The sequence below is a fragment of the Sinocyclocheilus grahami genome, unplaced genomic scaffold, assembly GCF_001515645.1.
Source record: "Sinocyclocheilus grahami isolate Dianchi unplaced genomic scaffold, SAMN03320097.WGS_v1.1 scaffold161.1, whole genome shotgun sequence".
Lineage (NCBI taxonomy): Eukaryota > Metazoa > Chordata > Actinopteri > Cypriniformes > Cyprinidae > Sinocyclocheilus > Sinocyclocheilus grahami.
In genome coordinates, this window is record NW_015505340.1 from 1,632,764 (window position 1) to 1,652,361 (window position 19,598).

Consider the following 19,598-nt stretch of genomic DNA (forward strand, 5'->3'; position numbering starts at 1 on the left):
ATCGCTGTGGTCAAAAGAGCACACTAATATTTAGCGATTTGTTTAGCTGATAACCAGAACTACTATAGGGACAGTAAAACTCACTCAAAAGGCACAATGATGATAGTTCATTAATTGCAAATACTGCATACTGAATATTCAGATTTAGTATTTTAATTACTGTACTGTTATTTATTTCTTATTTATTTTAATTTATTTTTGGGGGGGAAAGAATATAATTTTATTCCGTAAGGATGCATTAGAGTGGACATAAAACAGAAGTCGCAATTGCCTTTTCTTCCCTATGGTGAAGTATATCGAAGTAAAATGGCCTTTCAAACGAAAAAAAAAAAACATAGGGTGGGATGTAGTTTGGTCCCTTAGGAACTGATTGGATCATTTGCTATTGCCACGATGTCACGTGAGTGACAGGTTGTCCCGCCCTCGCGCAGAGACATACGTCACCATGAAAGAGATGTTGTTGCAAGAAGGAGCGGAAGCTATTTTGATTAATGACTGAATTTTATATGAATTTAAAAAAATAATGATGTGCATGGATAAATCAAATAATAAACGCTGCAATATTCCATTAAAAATAAGAATTGATAGTTTTCATTTGATTGTGACTTTAAGTTGATCAAAAGTGACATTAAAAGACATTTATAATATTACAAAAGATTTATATTTCACATGCATACTGTTCTTTTGAACTTTTTATTCACCAAAGAATGCTGAAAAAAATGTTTCAATTTCCACGAAAATATTAACCAGCACAACCGTTTTCAAAATTGACCATAAAAGATTTTTCTAGAGCAGCAAATCAGCATATTAGTGTGATTTCTGAAGGATCCTGTAATACTGACACTGGAGTAATGCCTGATGAAAATTCAGCTTTGCCATCACAGGGGAAAAAAATCACATTTTAAAATATATTACAATAGAAAACAGTTAATTTATATTGTAATTTCACAATTTTACTGTTTTTACAGTATTTTTGATCAAATAAATGCAGCCTTGTTGAGCATGAGCAACTTTCAAAAACATCTTTTAAAAAATCTGAATGTTTCCAAACTTCATGTTTTCAACGTGTTTTCAGACTTTTGAAGCCCACCGTATGCAATTGCATTGGCAATTCATTCATTACCATCAGCCTGTGCATCTGCTTTTAGCTCAAATAATGCAAGCAACTAATTTACAGTCACTCTAGGCTTCTTCATTGCTAACCATAAAAGCCTCTTAGTTAAGGCATAGCAGATGGCAGAGTAATGACTGCTGGAAATGCAGTTAGATTAATGACAAAACACTCAACACATTGGATGTACAATCAGGGCCTCCATACCATTGAGTATCGAAAACATGTCTTGTTGTTCTGTACCAAATTTTGATACCTAAGTGTTAATCTCGTCAACGTCAGTGAGCTAGTAAGCATGCAGCATGCTTGATGTGCCTAAATCAAGTGCTGATGATTGGCTCTGGTGAGGCATAAAGGAAAAAAACACAAGTTTACACCGGTTACGCTGTAGTATATAAGCATCACAACCCCATAGATGTAAGGCTACCTTTATACTAGTGTCTTTTCGTTTTAAAATGAAAATGATCCTCGTTCATACTGGCATTTTCACTGTGTTTCACAGTGTTCGTCCACACTACAGAACCGAAAATGCATGTTACGTGACCATTCATGCACACTGTAGCAGCATGCTACATAAGACATACCATCGAGTGTTGTAATAACTTCCGATTGCAATCTAATGTGGGTTTTGGCAATATAATGTTGATGAAATATGCTATTTGTGGCTTTTATATCAAGCTAAACGCTACACCTGCTTCGCATCTGTCATATAAACACCCTGTTGTTATGAAAATGGGCAGAATTTCATGAAAATCAAACACAAATCATATACTGTCGTAATCGTGTGTTTATTGGATTCATGTTTCATCTGTGGCAGTGAACAGCAATGTTTTCCTGGGTTTCTTATGTAATAATTTTTACTCAGTTGTAAGGGAATTAATCATTATTAATTCATTCAGGTTTATTTCTAGCTCAGGTTTTAAAAGAACTCGATCTGAGAATTCGAGGTCCACCTGATCAAAACTGACTTTGACTTTAAATAGTGTATACTTTTAAATCAAGGGTCGTCCAGCGAGCCGGTGATTCTAAGTATATTTTAACAAATTAAATATGTGTTTTCCTGGCCACGGTTAACACACTTATGATAATTGGTTAGCTCTTGAGAGAGAGGTAACGTTGATCTTGGCAAAGTTTTAACCTTGAAATTATATGACACCAGACACTCGATTATTTATAAATGAAACATGAAATTTATTGGCTATTCTAGATCACATAAACTTAAGCTAAAACACACAAACATACAGTTCAGAGGAAGGAAAGTCTGTTAATGGAGTTCTGAGTTTCATAGTTCTACCTCGTTTTCACGAGGGATGTGAATTCACCTTAAGAATTCACAGAGCAGCGAATCTAAATTCACCAGTTCAGATTAGAGAGTCGTTTACTTGAGTTCTGCTGGTTGACAGCTGAGGTGACTCTGTGGCCGATGCGGGCTTCCTGGAGGTCTTTGAGGGAAACCCCGTCACTGACTGGTCGGTGACGTCAGGATGACGTCCTTTGGGAAACCCCTCGTTGGTCTGTGATGAAGCAGAGGCGTGAGCAATTCTGCTGAGAGTCTTAGTGTGCAAGACTTTCAAGTTTGTTGACGATTTCAACGAAGTATCACTGAAGTGTTGAGTTTTAGATGGCTGGTCGCTTTTGATGTTAAACGCGTGAGCACACGTGCAGATGCTCTAACACAGCGACAGGCGAGAGCAGGAGAAGCTGCAAGCAAGCAAGGATTCTGTTCTGCATTGGGGTTTTGCTCTGTGGCATAAGTCCGTCTCACGAGGCGATCTCCCAATCGCCTTCTTGCGCAGGCGGAGCATGCATACATTAACCAGAGACTCTCATTTATATGAGGCCACCTATAATAATATGTTGATACGTCTATAAAGTCTCTTAAATGCAAATATTGTACATACTATTAAAGTCTACTTAATTTCAACCTTCTGCATTTCTGGTTTTCATTCGTTCAAGCGTCTCCATCCTGTAGGTGGGTCTGTTGTGAGACATATATCCTACACTTATGTACAGAACTGAACATGGACGTGAAATGGATGTTCGTGATTGGAAGAGACAGGGCGAGTTATGAACACGTAATACTGACATATGAGCAGAGAATGAACTTCCTCTGAGTCAGAGCAAAGTCCCCTTCAAGTCCCATTCAAGGAAGTCTGGCCATATTTGCAACACCACCGGGCAGCTATTTCGGCATCCAAGACCAAGTCCTATCTAAATGAATGGGGGATTCTGAAATCTCAAAAACTGCCTGCTGAACTCACAATTAGATGACATTTCAAATCAGCAAAAAAATCTGAAATTAACTGTCCCATAAATGTTGTTCCTTATGCTCAAATTGCGTTTAACAAAAAGCTTATTTTTCAGGCTAGATCACCCAATGCACATGTGCAGTCACAAGCACGAGTCTCAGGTTCCTATTGGAACCAGAGAGTCTAACAGCAGCTGCAGTGACAATGATTTACCAATCAGCGATTGGCTCTTTAATTTAGAAGACGGGACATATTCCACCATATTGCGCACTGCAGTTTCTCCCATTCATAAGTAATAGGAGTGAACCGTCTTTGTATATCTATAGTTTTTGGTAAATGTAGCCTAAACGCAGTGGTGTGAAGTAACGAATTACAAATACTCACGTTACAGTAATTAAGTAGTTTTTATCAGTAATTGTACTTTGAGTAGTTTAAAATTGTGTACTTTTACTTGAGTAGCCTACATTTTAAGTGATGTATCGGTACTTTTACTCCACTATTTTCCTCCGTTTGTGGTCTTTACATGCTTATTTTAATTTTATTTTTATCCATCAACGTGATAGGATAGAGAGTAATAGGTCTTGTGACTTTCGTCAAATCAAATTGTGCATAGAAAACTTTAACCGCCAACTGTTTATCATGGCTGCTGGAAGTGCATTATTCAAGCATCAATTCAGTCACATCTTCCTCCAACTTAATATGTTAAGGTACATTTTGGATTTCTGCTTACTAATTGATTTGTATATATGTTTGCCTATCTACACGGCCTGAAATTTGGTGTGAGGTTGCGGGTATTGCATACAGTGTTAACTCCCGCAAGTGCCACGTTCGGTAAATTCCCACTCACTTATAAAACGCTCGATCTGTGGTGGATGAGTAGATACCCCCTGACAATGTAAAGCGCTTTGAGTGCCTAGAAAAGCGCTATATAAATGTAATGAATTATTATTATTATTATCTGCGCTGCCTCGTCTCTCTCTCGCGTGCGTTCTGCAGCAGTCACTTGGATAAGTCGTTGTTGCTTGTTGAACTTGTTAACTTTTGATGAGTTTGAGCGAGTGATGCGGGCTGTGAAAAAGTGTTGGAAACACAAATTGAGAACCAATTTTCCCCCTTATTGATGACCCGTGGCGTTAATATACTGTATCTGTGCCAGCGCCTGATGTAATAAAACTGCAGCTCGTTAATTAACGTTTTTTTTTTAAATCTATTTTATACAATCCGCCTTCATTTAGCAAGTGCTCTCGCGCATAAACAATTTTCAAGTTCAACACTTTTTCTTCTGTTTAGTTGTGGACGCTGCTGATTCACCGAGACCGCCACGGCTCAGCAAATAGACATGCATGTGTGTGTGTGTGTGTGTGTGTGTGTGTGTGTGTGTGTGTGTGTTTTTTTTCTGTGTGTGTGTGTGTGTCTCTCTGTGTGTGTGTGTCTCTGTCTCTGTGTGTGTTTTTGTCTCTGTGTGTGTCTCTGTATGTATATGTGTGTGTGTCTCTGTCTCTGTGTGTGTGTGTGTGTGTTCCTTTGAAAAAGTTTCCCCAGAGATACCTCGCTATTTAATGCATTTTTCCTTACAAATTGTATTATCAGCATAACAATTCGAGTAAATGTGTAAAAGGTATGGCATGAATTTGCCATCCTTCTAGAACAATGTGCATCTATGTTAAAATTGTAACAAATTATCAAGTTTATTTCTTTATCAAATTTCTTTATTGCAAAACGCTAAAACTGGCACCATTTTGGAGAGAGATGGGCTCTCATTTTAACCCATATCATGGTGTGTGATGCTGAACAATGAGTTTCTAATGGTATTTGTATTTGCACTGTTCTAAACATTAATATTTTATGTGCAACAACAGCATATGCTGTCTCAGTGGCCTTACACGATTTTAAATCTATTTTTTCAAACTTTGATTTAAATGGGGATGATTGTACTGAGAATAACTTTCATCTTTTCTTCAACTGAATACTGTTTCCGTGCTGTTCTGATGTATTTTAAAGAGTTGACAGTCAAAATTAAAACTTCCGGATGATAGATACTCTTCATTCTTTATGACAAATAAGATATTGTGAATTACAGAATGTACAACATTTTTAAAATGTATCAATTGCGGTGTACAGTGTTTATTATGAGGGGTAGAATCCACAGCTCATGTTGGGATGGTCAACCTACCTTCATGGATATATATTTATAGCACAGGAAAATTGCAATGTTAAGTAGATCAGTGAGAACTAAACTAATACAAAATGTTAGTACAAAACACAATCAACCTGAGACAGAGTAAACTACACCTGGAGTGTGAAGAATACAGCCAAATTGCCAAGACAAACATCTTAGACATTTCTTCTCACTGTTTAGATGTCAGGACATTTGGATAGACTTCAGTTATATCTCAGCTATAAAACATCATTACCAGTGGTGCCAGAACAAGGTTTAGAGTGAGAGGGGCCAAGATGGGTGGCTTGTGACTAGGGATGTGCATTATCATGATTTTTGATTGTGGATGATTAAAATGTCTCCACAATCTACTTTTGAAGAAATATCATAGTATTGTACTTCAGCGCACATTCTATCAGTTGCAGTTCTGACGCATCCGTCTCAATATACTGTACAACGCGACATACATTCACATCAAATGTTAACTCAGTGGTAGAGTTACAATCATGAAACATTGCACTTATTCAAAATCCCAAAAGTACATTATTTGCATGTGCTTTAAAGCCTTGCCGGTTAAACATTTATTTTGCGTGCTGTTCTGACATACGCTTTTTCTGAGAGCTCACACCTGAAGCGCGCGTGCACACTAAAAGGTCTGTCAAACAGCGTCTGATTACTGGACTGAGTTATCTTTCGAGTCTGATTGCACTAATACTGTCAAAAACACACAAGGTTTACATTTAAACACAGCTGGTTAATTTCTTTCAAAATAAAATATTTTTAAGAATGTGGGTAACCAAACAGTTTCTGGTCCCCATTTAGTTTGATAGTAAGAAAAACTTGAGTAAATGATGATTTTTGGGGTGAACTATACCTTTAATGTTAATCAAACAGCAAAACTCAACAAAAATCACTCACTGCTCTTGACTGAAGAACTTTAATACACTTGCTTTAATAAGAATCAATGTATAATTTATACAGTGAAGTGTACATAGCGTTTTATTTTTTGATTTGTTCATTACATTTTTTGAATGCTACTGCTAAATACACCTACTGTATATTATGTGTATTTGATAAAATAATGATAAAGATTTTAATCTTCGCCCCTTTGGCCTAAATATCTGCCATTCTTCTTTTTACTTTATATTTTGCTACCTTGTTCGGCTTTGTTTTTAAAATAGAGAAATTGGTTTGGCTGTACTGCTCAGACAACTTGCAACATAGTAAAACCGACATGACAAAGAATCGTGATAAAATTGTGAATCATGATTTTCCTGAAAAAAAAAAAAAATCGTGATATGAAATTTTTGCCTTATCGCCCAACCCATGATCACTACATGAAAAACAACAAACTCATGAATATTAATAAGCTTGATTTTAGTTTTATAGTTTGTGCAGATATTTTTCTCATTACCTCAGTACCATATATAATGGGGTAATGTAAATACATATTTAATTTATAAATATCTGTATACATTTAATTGTGCATTTCCATGTCCACCTGCTGTAGATTTCAAATTTTAAACAAATTGATATTTAATAAATCCTAAAATAGATATTTGTCTTTCATACTTTCGAAAATAATGTGGTGGTATTACTAAGTTTTTTGTGTTTTCATTTAAAAGAAAGTACACAAAATGGTATAACATTTTTATATCAGCCATTTATCGGTAATTGCACATAAGAACAAAATAATTATTCAGATAACTAACAGAATTTTAAAACCGTGCATCTCTAAATAGATAATTTGGGTTCTGTAGCACATCTCCAAGATGCCAAAACGGCAATGTCAACAATATAACATCAAGATAAATAAAGACTTTACTTTAAATAAGCAACAACTGTTAATGGCACATTTATTGATTCCTTTTTAAATGCAAGTTTGTTTTCCTAGAATCACAGTGATTTGTGAGACATTCGTTCTTTTTGTTAAAGCATAAGTTCAAATGTCTGTGTGTCATTATTTGTCGACATCATACACAAACTCCAAATGTTACTTGTTTGCAGTAATGTCAGGTGCTAAAACTATAGCAATTTGCAGCCTTTATGAGAAATACTGTAGGCTTTAATGTGTGCCAGCATTTGGTTGAGTGGGTTAAATGCGAGGGAGCCACAGACCTCCTGGACTCCTTTGCCATGGTTTTAAAAAGACATTGGCAAAAAGAAAACTTCTACAGCACAAAAACAACTGCATCTACCACTTTGTCTACAAAGTCAAAATCTATAAACACGTTTTTCACCACTTGTTATTGTGCTTGTACACCTTCTGTTGCACCAAACCTGGCCATCAGAAGCACTAAGAATTCATCGTCCACTATTTTTATCTCTGTGTCCAATCTCAACGGGTTCTCTTTTGTTGTCATCACAAACAACAGAAGTGGTCAAATATAGTCAATAAAACCCCAGCAGGCTGATGTGGGAACAGTTCAGACAGATATATAGACCGACACATCACACAAACTAACCACTAGATTTACTGTTTTGTTCCTCGTCTTTTAGCTTGGGACATCCACTAGGCCGATGGCTAGTTCTATTAGGCTCAGTAGAAGCTACATTTATGGGCCTAAATGAGTCCGTCAGGTGCCCTAAGCGCACAAAGCCAAAACATACCGCAGAAATGTTAAATGCTGATTCAAAGAGTTCAGCGTTGGTTTTGCTGGGGTGGAGAGAGAGAAGCACTGTTTGACCGAGTGTCTGTCGGCATACGCTCACAAATGTTCCAAATTCCTTGTGGGCAGTTAATGGCCAACAACAAACTCCGCTAGAGTTGCTCTGTAGCTGCAAAAATGTCTCCATCGCTCCTTCACTGCAGGAGACCATTCATTGGCTGCTTTTACCCTTTTTTCTCTGTGTAAACTCACACTGAGGCCTACAACCCTCAACCGAAACTCTCACAGTCACAAACTAAGCCTGTAATGATGACTATCTTATCTTTAACCACAGTGATCCAGACGTCCTTATCTATACTTAGTCATGTCGAAAAATTAGGCCTTATTTAATAAAAATTACTGGGCAGTCCATATGTTTTTACACGTGCCTCGCAGTAAATAGTGCCTCACTTTCATAAAGTCATCAGCCTCACCGCTTGTGGCCTTCCGATTGTAGCTTTTATACAGTACGGTAATGGCTGAATAGACAAATGACAGTGATTATCTGGGGCTAGGCTAGGGCCTTGGCTCCCCACTATATAATTAGACCTTAGCTCAACTTGTTTTTTGACATTCTACTAGAACTAGATGGTAGACGGGTACACGGCGGCCAAAGAAAACACCATCTAATTTAGGGGCAATCCGAGCTGCTAATGTCAGCTTCTATGGTGGGACTTTTCAGAGAACATTTTTCTTGACTTTTCAAATGTATATGTCTATGTATTTTCCTCTTTTGTCCTTAAAAAGCAGAGCATACGTGGTGAGACCGGCCCAGTAACCTCAACCGCAATGACATGGCTGGCCTAAAGGAAGCTGAAGTCATTGCACTGAGGTAGTTGTGAACGATTGGATGCCTATCTTATTACTCACTCAGGAAATAAAGAGAACTTAAACATGGCTGTGGAAAAAAAATAAGGAATGAAGTGCACAGAGATCCGTTTACTTAGTAAAAGGATATTTGCACAGCAGAATTTGTACACCTGCTGAAATGGAATGTGTGCCTGAATATGCACTTTTCATCACGCTTTCAGCACCGCAAGTAAAAACTCCACCTCCCCTCCTATCATCATAGCCCTGGCCCTCCTACTACGGAGTACACTAAGTAGTGTTGACAGCGTATGATGAGGCCTAAAGTACGAGGCCAGCAGCCCCTCATTACACTCCTTCAGTACACCATGACCTCTTTCACAATACGTACACCTTTATCATTTGTAAAATAAAACTTCAAATAAAAGCCTCAACAAAAATCTCACCACAAAACAGTGTGTCCAGTTGCTGTGTGTGTTGAATGAACTGTGCCTTGCGCAATCCTGCCACGAGCTTCAGGAAATTTTCACTGATACATCGTTTTTGACGAGGGGGATTACCGTATGATGGGTTATAATGAATGAAGAAAAAAAAAAAAAAAAACATTTACACTTACGATGTTGCAGCAAATGCGTGTCCTGTATTTTCAGCTGTTTAGAATTAGAACTGATTGAACCGATGCATGAAACACAAATGAATCATTCCTTGTAGTCTTTTTTTCATTTATCAAAATGGTCGGAATTCCGTTCACGCTTCAGTCTGAATGATTTGGACAGATCATATACTACATGAAGAATTTTAAATGCCATGATTTTCCATAGTCTATGTTCTCTTGAAAATACTCCAAAAAAGGTTTAATAAATCTTATTATATAAGTATCATCTAACAAGTTTACTACTACTAATATCCACTCCATTTACAAAGTATGAAGTGCCAGTTCATTTAGCAAATATTAAGAGGTTGCATATGACTTGAATCATTCAAAAGGTTCACTCTTTCATGACTGGGAAAATCCATTTAAAAAAAAAAAAAAAAGTGATTATATAATGTAATTATCACTTTTTTTATCCATTTTTTATCTGTTTTTTCTCCCTTAACCAAGGAAATTAGTCTGGAATTTCTGGGCTCACTTTCCATCAGTTAGAAAAATATTTCCAACATGAGATTGAGTGTGAAGAATAATTTTATACTTAAAAGGTTTTACACTATAAAGAACCTTCTGTGAAATGGGAAGGTTCCATGAAATAAAGTTTCTTCATGGAACCATAAGACAAAGAATCATTTTAAAACCTTTATTTTTAGAGATAGTTCAACCAAAAGTGAAAATTCTGTCATCATTTACTCACCCCCAAGTTGTTTCAAACCTGTATGAGTTTCCTTCTTCTGTCGAACAAAGACATTTTGAAGAATGTTGTTACCGAACAGTTGCTGGTTCCCAATGACTTCTATATTCTTATCCATATTATGGTCAATGGGAACCGGTTACCAACATTCATCAAAATATCTTCCTTGAGGGTGAGTAGATGACAATTTTAATTTTGGGGTAAACTATTCCTTTAAGAATTTTTGAATTGTGTTGGTCTACGTCCTACCGATGTGGTTTGGCTAAGTGGGTATTTTCCCCATTTATAACCATACTATTTGTGCACTTCCTTCCATTTGCCCATGTGGGAACTACATGGTTGAACAAAGCAGGCCCCACATGTACTTACACATTCTGAAACCGTATATTGATTACCTACTTGTGCACTACCTAGGACACACGTAGGCAGCCTATATGGATTTAATTGGGTTTGCCAATATCCAACCTATATGTAAAACCCAAATGGGCCCCATTTATGTTGCCCATTTTGAGCCCATACACTCATTTCCAATTGGTGACCCGATTGTACCCACAAAGGGAGCCCACCTAGGTTTACACAATAGGGACCTACATGGTTGAACAAATTAAGCCCCACATGTATTTACCCATTCTAAAACATATTGTCACGGGGTGAAGAATCACACGACAAGGATGGCTCAATAAATGCCCCAGAGGGTGGATTTACTTACAAGAGGGTGTGAAAAGGAGGAAGGTCCAGGTGGGTGCTCCGGTGCCGTGAGTGCCCTCTTCCTTCTTCCCAGTGCAGTGGGTCCGTGCTGTGCTCCTGTGGGGCTGGTTGGTCACACACTGCTGTCTGTGGGAGAAATGAGAGGGCGAGTTAATGCTCAGTCTCATGGAGAAGTGTCTCGTGTGTGTGTGTGTGTGTGACTGATGTGCACGGATTTAATTTACATATTTAGGTTGTATTATACATTTAAATTTGTGAAGTCTGTGAATACTGAAGTGTAAACATGTTACAAGGGTTAGTTCACCCAAAAATGAAAATTCTGTCATTAATTACTCACCCTCATGTTGTTCTAAACCCGTAAGACCTCTGTTCATCTTCGGAACACAAATTAAGATATTTTTGATGAGTTCTGAGAGCTGTCTGACCTTCCCATAGACAGCAATGTACCACGATCAAGGTCCAGAAATGTAGCAAGGAGATCAGTAAAATAATCCATGTGACATCAGGGGTTCAACCATAATTTTATGAAGCAACGAGAATACAGGTGCATCTCAAATTAGAATGTCGTGGAAAAGTTCATTTATTTCAGTAATTCAACTCAAATTGTGAAACTCGTGTATTAAATAAATTCAATGCACACAGACTGAAGTAGTTTAAGTCTTTGGTTCTTTTAATTGGGATGATTTTGGCTCACATTTAACAAAAGATATTGCATTTGTGCCATTTAGAGCAGGGGTCACCAAACTCGGTCCTGGAGGGCCACTGTCCTGCAGAGTTTAGCTCCAACCCTAATCAAACACAAAATATACTTGAAACTTCCAGGAAGATGTGTTTGATTTAGGGTTGGAGCTAAACTTTGCAGGACACCGGCCCTCCAGGACCGAGTTTGGAGACCCCTGATTTAGAGTAATCGTTTCACTTGCTACATGGAAAATAGAAGAATAAGCTTTTTAATAGTACTTGTCACTAATCATGCAGTGGCCTCCATAGTGTTCTATGCAAAGAAACACGTAATATAGCCACTAAGCGGAAGTTTTCAGTAATATTCCAAGGTAGTTCAATCTCTGCTGTGACTTCATAGGTTTTAAATTACTTTGGTAATTCAATAAGTCCTTTTCAAAGCGAGTCACTGTGACGACCCTGAGTGTTCTCCTTACCTGTTGGGGGCAGACTGTGGGAGTTTTGCGTAACTTCCACAAGTCAATTAATCAATTAATGATAATTAGGGGTGTAGACTATATAGGGACTTCAGATCGTTCATTGAGGTGAGCACTCCTGGAGGGATAGTTCTCCCAGGAGCAGCTCTTGACCAGAACGTGACATTGCTCTGATTTATATGATCTTTTATTACGTTCTTGTATCATGTAGCTTTAGGATTTTGTTGTCATTTCTTTTGTTTCCTTATTTTTCCCTAGACTTAGGTTTTCTTTTTTTGGGCTTATTGTTATATTTGATAAAGAAAATAAATTAATTTGTATTGATTGAACGGTGGTGTGTGATTCCTCTTTTATGTTGTGGCTTGTAACGAGCTGGCCGTAACAGTCACTTTCAAACTTCATTGCACTTAAAAGCCATATAGGAATGAGCAAACCCCAAACATCCCCCCTCAATTTTTGGTAGCACGAACAAGCAACATTCTCAACTTTCATAACACTGGATTAGTTTAAAGTATAGCTACTTTCCAAACCCAAAATGAATGGAAACCTTTTAAGTGGAGCAGCCCTAGAGGAAATACAGTGGGGCAAATAAGTATTTGATACACTGCTGATTTTTCAAGTTTTCCCACTTTCAAAGAATGGAGAGATCTCTAAGCTCAGGAGACTTAGGGCCCTATTTTAACAATCTAAGCGCATGGTCTAAAGCGCAATCGCGCTTAGGGCATGTCCGAATCCACTTTTGCTAGTTTAAGGATGGGAAAAATGGTTGGCGTGCCCGGCGCATGGTCTAAAAGGGTTGTTCCTATTCTCTTAATGAGTAATGGGTGTGTTTTGGGTGTACCGTTCCATAAACCAATCAGCGTCTCATCTCCCATTCCCTTTAAAAGCCAGTTGCGCTAGTGCAATGGCGGATTCGCTATTTACACGGCGGCGTGCTTCTCTAGTGAGAGAACGGATCTGCTCGTGCGTGTAATTCTGATACATGCAAAGACTATCCATTATGACATGTAGGCATTTTTATATGTACACAATAATAATAATGGTTTACATTTTAATCCTTTAATTTTTCATTTTTTAAAATGTTTGCGTTCTGCTGCGCGTCAATGTGTGTGTGTAATAAGCTAAGTGTACGAGCGTTGTGCACCCGCCTATAGGCGCATATTACTAACGGGCTCTTTAAATAACGAAAATAAATAAATATTGCTCCAGACTTTATACCAGGTTTCTGTTGGTCAATGACGCGGCCCTTTTCAGTTGCTTCAAAATAACAACGTGTCAGCAATGCACCTGAACACACCTAGTTTTCAGACCAGCGCACAAATGGGCGCAAATGCATTTGCTATTTAAACAGCGTGGCGCAGGACGTGAAAATGAGAACTGCGTCGGGCTGAAACTAGCAAAAAACACGTGTGTCGCGCCTGGCGCCGCATTGTGCTAGGTGTATGATAGGGCCCTTAGTTGTGATTCTCATATAGGTCTCATTTTAGTATCAACAGCATTTCAGATGTTTCTCCTAAAGGTAAATAAAAGTAGACTCAAATAAGACAAATATTTGAGACAAAAGGAGTTAAAACTGAGAATGTGGTAGAAGTAACAGTATATCTACAGTATTTATTCTCACAATCTCTTTCGAGACTCCATTATAGTAACATTTTATTGCTCAGAGTTTACTCTAAGCTCACAAGACTTAGTTATGATTCTCATAGATTTCTCAGCACAGTGTGTAATGATGATGATGAGATCTCTTCTAAAACAAGTGTGAGAAGCAAGAGACTTAAGCATGAGTCTCCATTTGATGTTACAGTAACCTCAAGTATTTCTCCTATACAGAAATGAGATGTTAAACTTTCCTTAAAATATCTGAGATGTTAAATCTCACTTTTGGTTTCTTTCCTTTGCAGCCCTTCATGTTTATGTATTTCAATAAAAGGAGAGAAAATAGAAAGCTACGGAAGTTCTAAGCGGCCATGCATTATTTTTTTCCCTTCTCGTTTTATCGACATAACGAGTTGTTTTCTCGTTATAACGACTTAATTTTCTCGTGATCTCGACAAAGTTTTTTTATAATGATTGTTTGATCTACTGTTGTTATAGTAACTCCGTACCCACTGTATGTCGATATAACGAGAAAATTAAGTCGTTATAACGAGAAAAAGGGGGGGGGGAATGCATGGCCGCTTAAAACTTCCGTAGAAAGCTAATGAGCCCTCTAAAATGTATTGTTCCGCACTCCACACAGACTAACTTTGGAAGTAGGGAACAAGATGCTGCTATATACACACACACACACACACTAGATTATTTGTATAATTATTTGTGTGAAAAGCAATTCACCTTTGGAAGATACTTTTGATCCCTCCAAAAAAAAAAAAAAAAAAAAAGACACCAGAAGGGGTTCTCCTACATTCAATATTACATGTGGCAGATTTTAGTTTTGAGATCCATATTATATATATATATATATATACACCTCTGGGGTCTGAGGGGGTTTTGGGGCCCTGAAGATGTTTTGACATGCCCTGACATGTGAGTTTTCCAGTATCTTAAAAACATATCAATGGCTAAAGGCTAAAGTCTACACTTTACTCGGCACAAACTGCGCTACAATAATATGTAAGCAACATATATGTACGTTTGTGTTTTTGAGAAAACAACGTTTATGCATGGTTAGTGAAAAAATTAAAATTAAAAGTCACAAATAAAAATGTCACTGAAATAAGGCCAGAAAATATATACAGAACATTTGTTCACAAGATTGAGAACGGGATGTGGTAGTTTATATCTCACAATTCTGAATATTTGTGTGATTCGCACCTGAGAGACAAAGGGAATGTGACTGAGGCAGGTAAGAAAGAATGGGAGGAGATTAAAATAATGGGGGTTTTGATTATTTGTATTTTATTTACAACACCGTATAATCAAAATATACACACTGAAGGTCAAAGACACATTATTGAATAAACACAGGAGATGTGAGGAGACTTCGTGTCATTGCTGAAAACTATGGAAGCCCGTTTCCGCCACTAAATAAAAAAAATATAATTCTGTAAGTCATAATAATGACTTGGTTTCTCGTTATTATGACTTGGTTTCTCGTCATTATGACTTGGTTTCTCGTCATTATGACTTGGTTTCTCGTCATTATGACTTGGTTTCTCGTCATTATGACTTGGTTTCTCGTCATTATGACTTGGTTTCTCGTCATTATGACTTGGTTTCTCGTCATTATGACTTGGTTTCTCGTTATTATGACTTGGTTTCTCGTCATTATGACTTGGTTTCTCGTCATTATGACTTGGTTTCTCGTCATTATGACTTGGTTTCTCGTCATTATGACTTGGTTTCTCGTCATTATGACTTGGTTTCTCGTCATTATGACTTGGTTTCTCGTCATTATGACTTGGTTTCTCGTCATTATGACTTGGTTTCTCGTCATTATGACTTGGTTTCTCGTCATTATGACTTGGTTTCTCGTCATTATGACTTGGTTTCTCGTCATTATGACTTGGTTTCTCGTCATTATGACTTGGTTTCTCGTCATTATGACTTGGTTTCTGATTGATTAGTTCTGTCTTGCAACATTTGAGTGTATTCAGATGAGCAGGAAAATAGTTCTATCCTACACAATTACTCGCTAACAAAGGGTATTTGTGCAATTCAATGCATATTGTATGCATTATTATTTTTTTGTTAAACAAAATCACTGGTAAATAAAACACCTCAGTATCGTTATTTTTGTTTAAGTATCGAAACTCACGTCAGTATCGATATATCGATACTTTGGATCGATACGCCCATCCCTAATGCACATAAACCTTGCGCGCGGTATACAAACGAACATGGAACAATACATTTATTAATCTGTGTTAATGTTAGTTAATAAAAAGACAATCGGTCTGTGTTTGTTCATGTTTTTGTTGCGGTTACGTGAAGTAGCGGTGTCTGACTAGGGGTGAGACATGGGCTGATGACGTCATCGTTTCAGAAAATATACGGATTCGCTGTCCACATGAAAATGCAAGGGCGGCATTTTCAGATTTATCCACTCTGGGACCCGGTTTCAAAAAATATCGGTTTAACTCTCCTAAAACGCCGGATCCGTCTGGACGAAACGCCTACATGATACAAAATTTATGCATATACAGCTAAACATGTCTCCGTGTGGATGGGGCCTAAGAGAAAAACAGTTTGAAGTGAAGTCTTTAAGCTATCTGGTCAAAAAAAAAAAAAAAAAAAAATCTGTTAGCTTGTTGATATCAGGAGCAACTATATTATTACATCATCAATCACTAATATTGCCCACTCATAACTCCTTAAAAACACAAGCATGCTTTGTATGTATTATACAATACAAAAGATATTTTATATCTGAGAAACTATATAAATTGTTACTGTTAAGCATGTTATAAACATCTACATATATACACGCGAACAGAGTATTTCACAGTAAACATTAGGGATGTAACGGTATGAATTTCTTATCACGATTATAGTGACCAAAATGATCACGGTTATCAGTATTATCACGGTATTGTTAAAATGTGCTGGAAATGTTCAAAAAGTACTGACAGACAAATAATTTCACCAAGTTTTACATTTAAAATCAAGAAAAAAAATAAAATTAGTTTTTGTTTGCATAACTAAAACAATAACATTGCCAATGATGTTCAGATTTTAAATGACAACATGACTGACAACAGTTTATTTAATAACATGTTCAAATATCTAATATACAGTGGGTACGGAAAGTATTCAGACCCCCTTAAAGTAGCCAAGATGAACTTGATTCTTCACGCTTTGTTTATGGAGGTGATGTGGGCGTTCGCGTGTCTCAAGTGGATGATTACCATATGAATAGTGCGCGCTGTGCGTGGGCATAATCACTTTAAGATCATGAGCTCAAAGAAAGAAATACTCCATCACAGTAGGTGGCGAATGCACATATAAAGTTGGTTCACAACCCGCCATAAATCCAAAAGAAGAAGACTGGCCCTGCGTCCCAATGTTCATACTATCCATCCTAAATAGTATGTGAGATTAAAATAAGTGCGTCCCAAAGCATAGTATGCTGAAAAGAGTATACCAGAAGCCCCCGGATGGTCTACTATTTCAGGTAGATTTTTGAAGTGTGGATCTGTGCACACTCTAATGGCTAATATTATCCACAATCCATTGCACTTCAGCAAAGGATTCGGTTCAGAACTACAAACACTAATAAAAAAACATTTTCAAAAAAAACTACAGACATGGCGGATGTGCGTGACTGACGGTTAAGTAGAGAGGTTTAGATGAAGGAATTTGAGTTACTAATAATCAACACTTAACCTGGTAAAAATATTTTTTTGATGTTATCTGTGTTATATTTCATTGTAGAGGATGTTAACTGTGACACTGAGTTTACAGTGACAGGGTGCGTGTAACTATGCAACAGAGTGGTCCATTAAAGAAGCAATTGTATGACGTGATAGTATGTCCCAAAGCTTGCCTCTACTTTACACTCAACTATGTGTACTTTTTCCTGACCAAAAGAGTACATACTTTAAGGGGGTAGTACTGTATAAGTAGGCACATTGGGACGCAGCATGGACCTTGTGTTGTTTCATACGGATTACTTTATCAGAGAATATTTGTTTTCGACATGACTGACTTCGTTTATAAGTAGACATGTCAAGCTTTCTATACATATATTTCTCATGTCTGCTTGTCAAGTATTCGCTGAGTTTTGGTTCATTTTTGTGACACCTTTCAGAAGGATGTTCACGGAGACCGAGACGACAGAAAGCGCACCCTGTTTGTTTTCTTTATTTATAATTTTTAAAAAAAATTTAAGGAATGTCAACATTCCCTGATAATGTATTTCATGTCTTCCATTTCCAAGACTTTGGGAATCCTGTTGATAATTTAATAGAAGAATCCACATGGAGCTATGAAAATTATGAAATTTTTAACTTGAGCATTGTCCTTTGAAATTGTAGATAATGATTAATTTAACAGTTTACTAGCATGATTAGCAAATATGTAAATAATGAACGTTCCTGACAGAGTTTGAGGTAAAGCAAGTTCAAAAAACTGACCACATCACAGCAACTCAACGAAGAGTCTCGAAAGATTGAAAAGTGAATCCCGTGGTGATTTTTCCACATGCCTTCAATTATGCTTCAAATTGCAAAAAGGAAACAGTTGATTAAGGGAATTACTCGAGAATGACCGCAGTTAGCAAACAGCATGTGAACTTTGTGTTTCTACAGCAATGACGGCCAACAACTGTGGAGCATCTTAATGTGACTTTGATGAGTCGGTCCACCATCTCATTTAAAAGGCAAATTAAAAAAGTGCTGATATTATCCGATTGTGTAAATGGCAAAATTCTGGCTGTGACTAATTCATTTTTGGAGAACAGACAACTTAAATATTTCATGAATAAACATTAGCAAATTTGTTTTGAGAGAGTCCCAATTGCTCCTCTTTAAATTGGCTGGCATACATAACAGACTGAATGGATATGAACTTTGAAATAATGCGTTTTGAGGTTTTACGAAACGAAGCTCAGATGTGCTCCCACAAAAACAAGCATATGGAGATGGAAAGAGACAGAATGCAGTCACCAATAATGTGTACAGATTCATTTTCGAAATGTAAAATGGCCCACATGGAATCATGCTCTCACCAGAAGTGCCACAGATTTGCAGAAAATTGCAATGCCTGCCATTCATAAAATGTTACAATTCTTCACATGTTCGCCTATTAAATATATTACATCATTTGCATAATGTTTTCAACTATTAATAATATTCTCAGCTCTGTTTATCTCATGTTTAAATCCAATTCCGATTCATTCCACAGATTTCCCTGCCCAAATCGGCACAGAAAATGCAGAAAAGTCTGCAGATTCCATCTGGGCCTAGCCAGGTTACATAATCGATTTAATTCTACAATTACATAATTATTCTTGTAAAAAATGCCAAATAAGATGATAGAAGTCTGGTGCTGAAGTCAAATGTTTTTTAAATAGATTTTTTGCAGCCGTTTCATTCTTCGAGTTGCAGCTTAACATCAGTCATATTTGTGAATTGAGTGCCACAATGAAGCAATTAAAAAGTCCTGACAGCTTGATTAATTAATTGATCCGACTATCAAGAGTCTCTGGGCAACAGTGAGAGAGGGTGTGTGTGTGTGTGTGTGAGAGAGATAGGGAGGAAAAAGAAGGGTTGTGTAATGTAGACGGTGGTTGTCATGCTGTCCCTATGGGAATGTGCTGTCTTTTGCCCTCTGCGAGAACAGTTAGTTAATGTGTGTCACAATGTTAAAATGTCATCTGTGTGCTATCTGATAATGAGGCCTTTCACATTGTTGGTGCTTGTATCCGGTCTGTCTCTGTGTGTGTGTGTGTGTGTGGGGGGGGGGGGGGGGGGGGGGA

At 37.3% G+C, this 19,598-nt stretch overlaps 1 protein-coding gene across 1 annotated transcript in view; it reads right to left on the minus strand.

The window, feature by feature from the left end:
- Nucleotides 1–15,231: 15,231 nt before the first annotated feature.
- The window catches only part of LOC107592976 (zinc finger protein 595-like), a gene marked incomplete at its 3' end in the record, with an annotated part of 9,506 nt that continues 5,139 nt past the window's right edge, over nucleotides 15,232–19,598 (minus strand). The window contains exon 3 of the mRNA XM_016282559.1: nucleotides 15,232–15,749. Coding sequence (XP_016138045.1) covers nucleotides 15,232–15,749 — 518 coding nt within the window. The remainder of the gene's footprint in view (nucleotides 15,750–19,598) is intronic.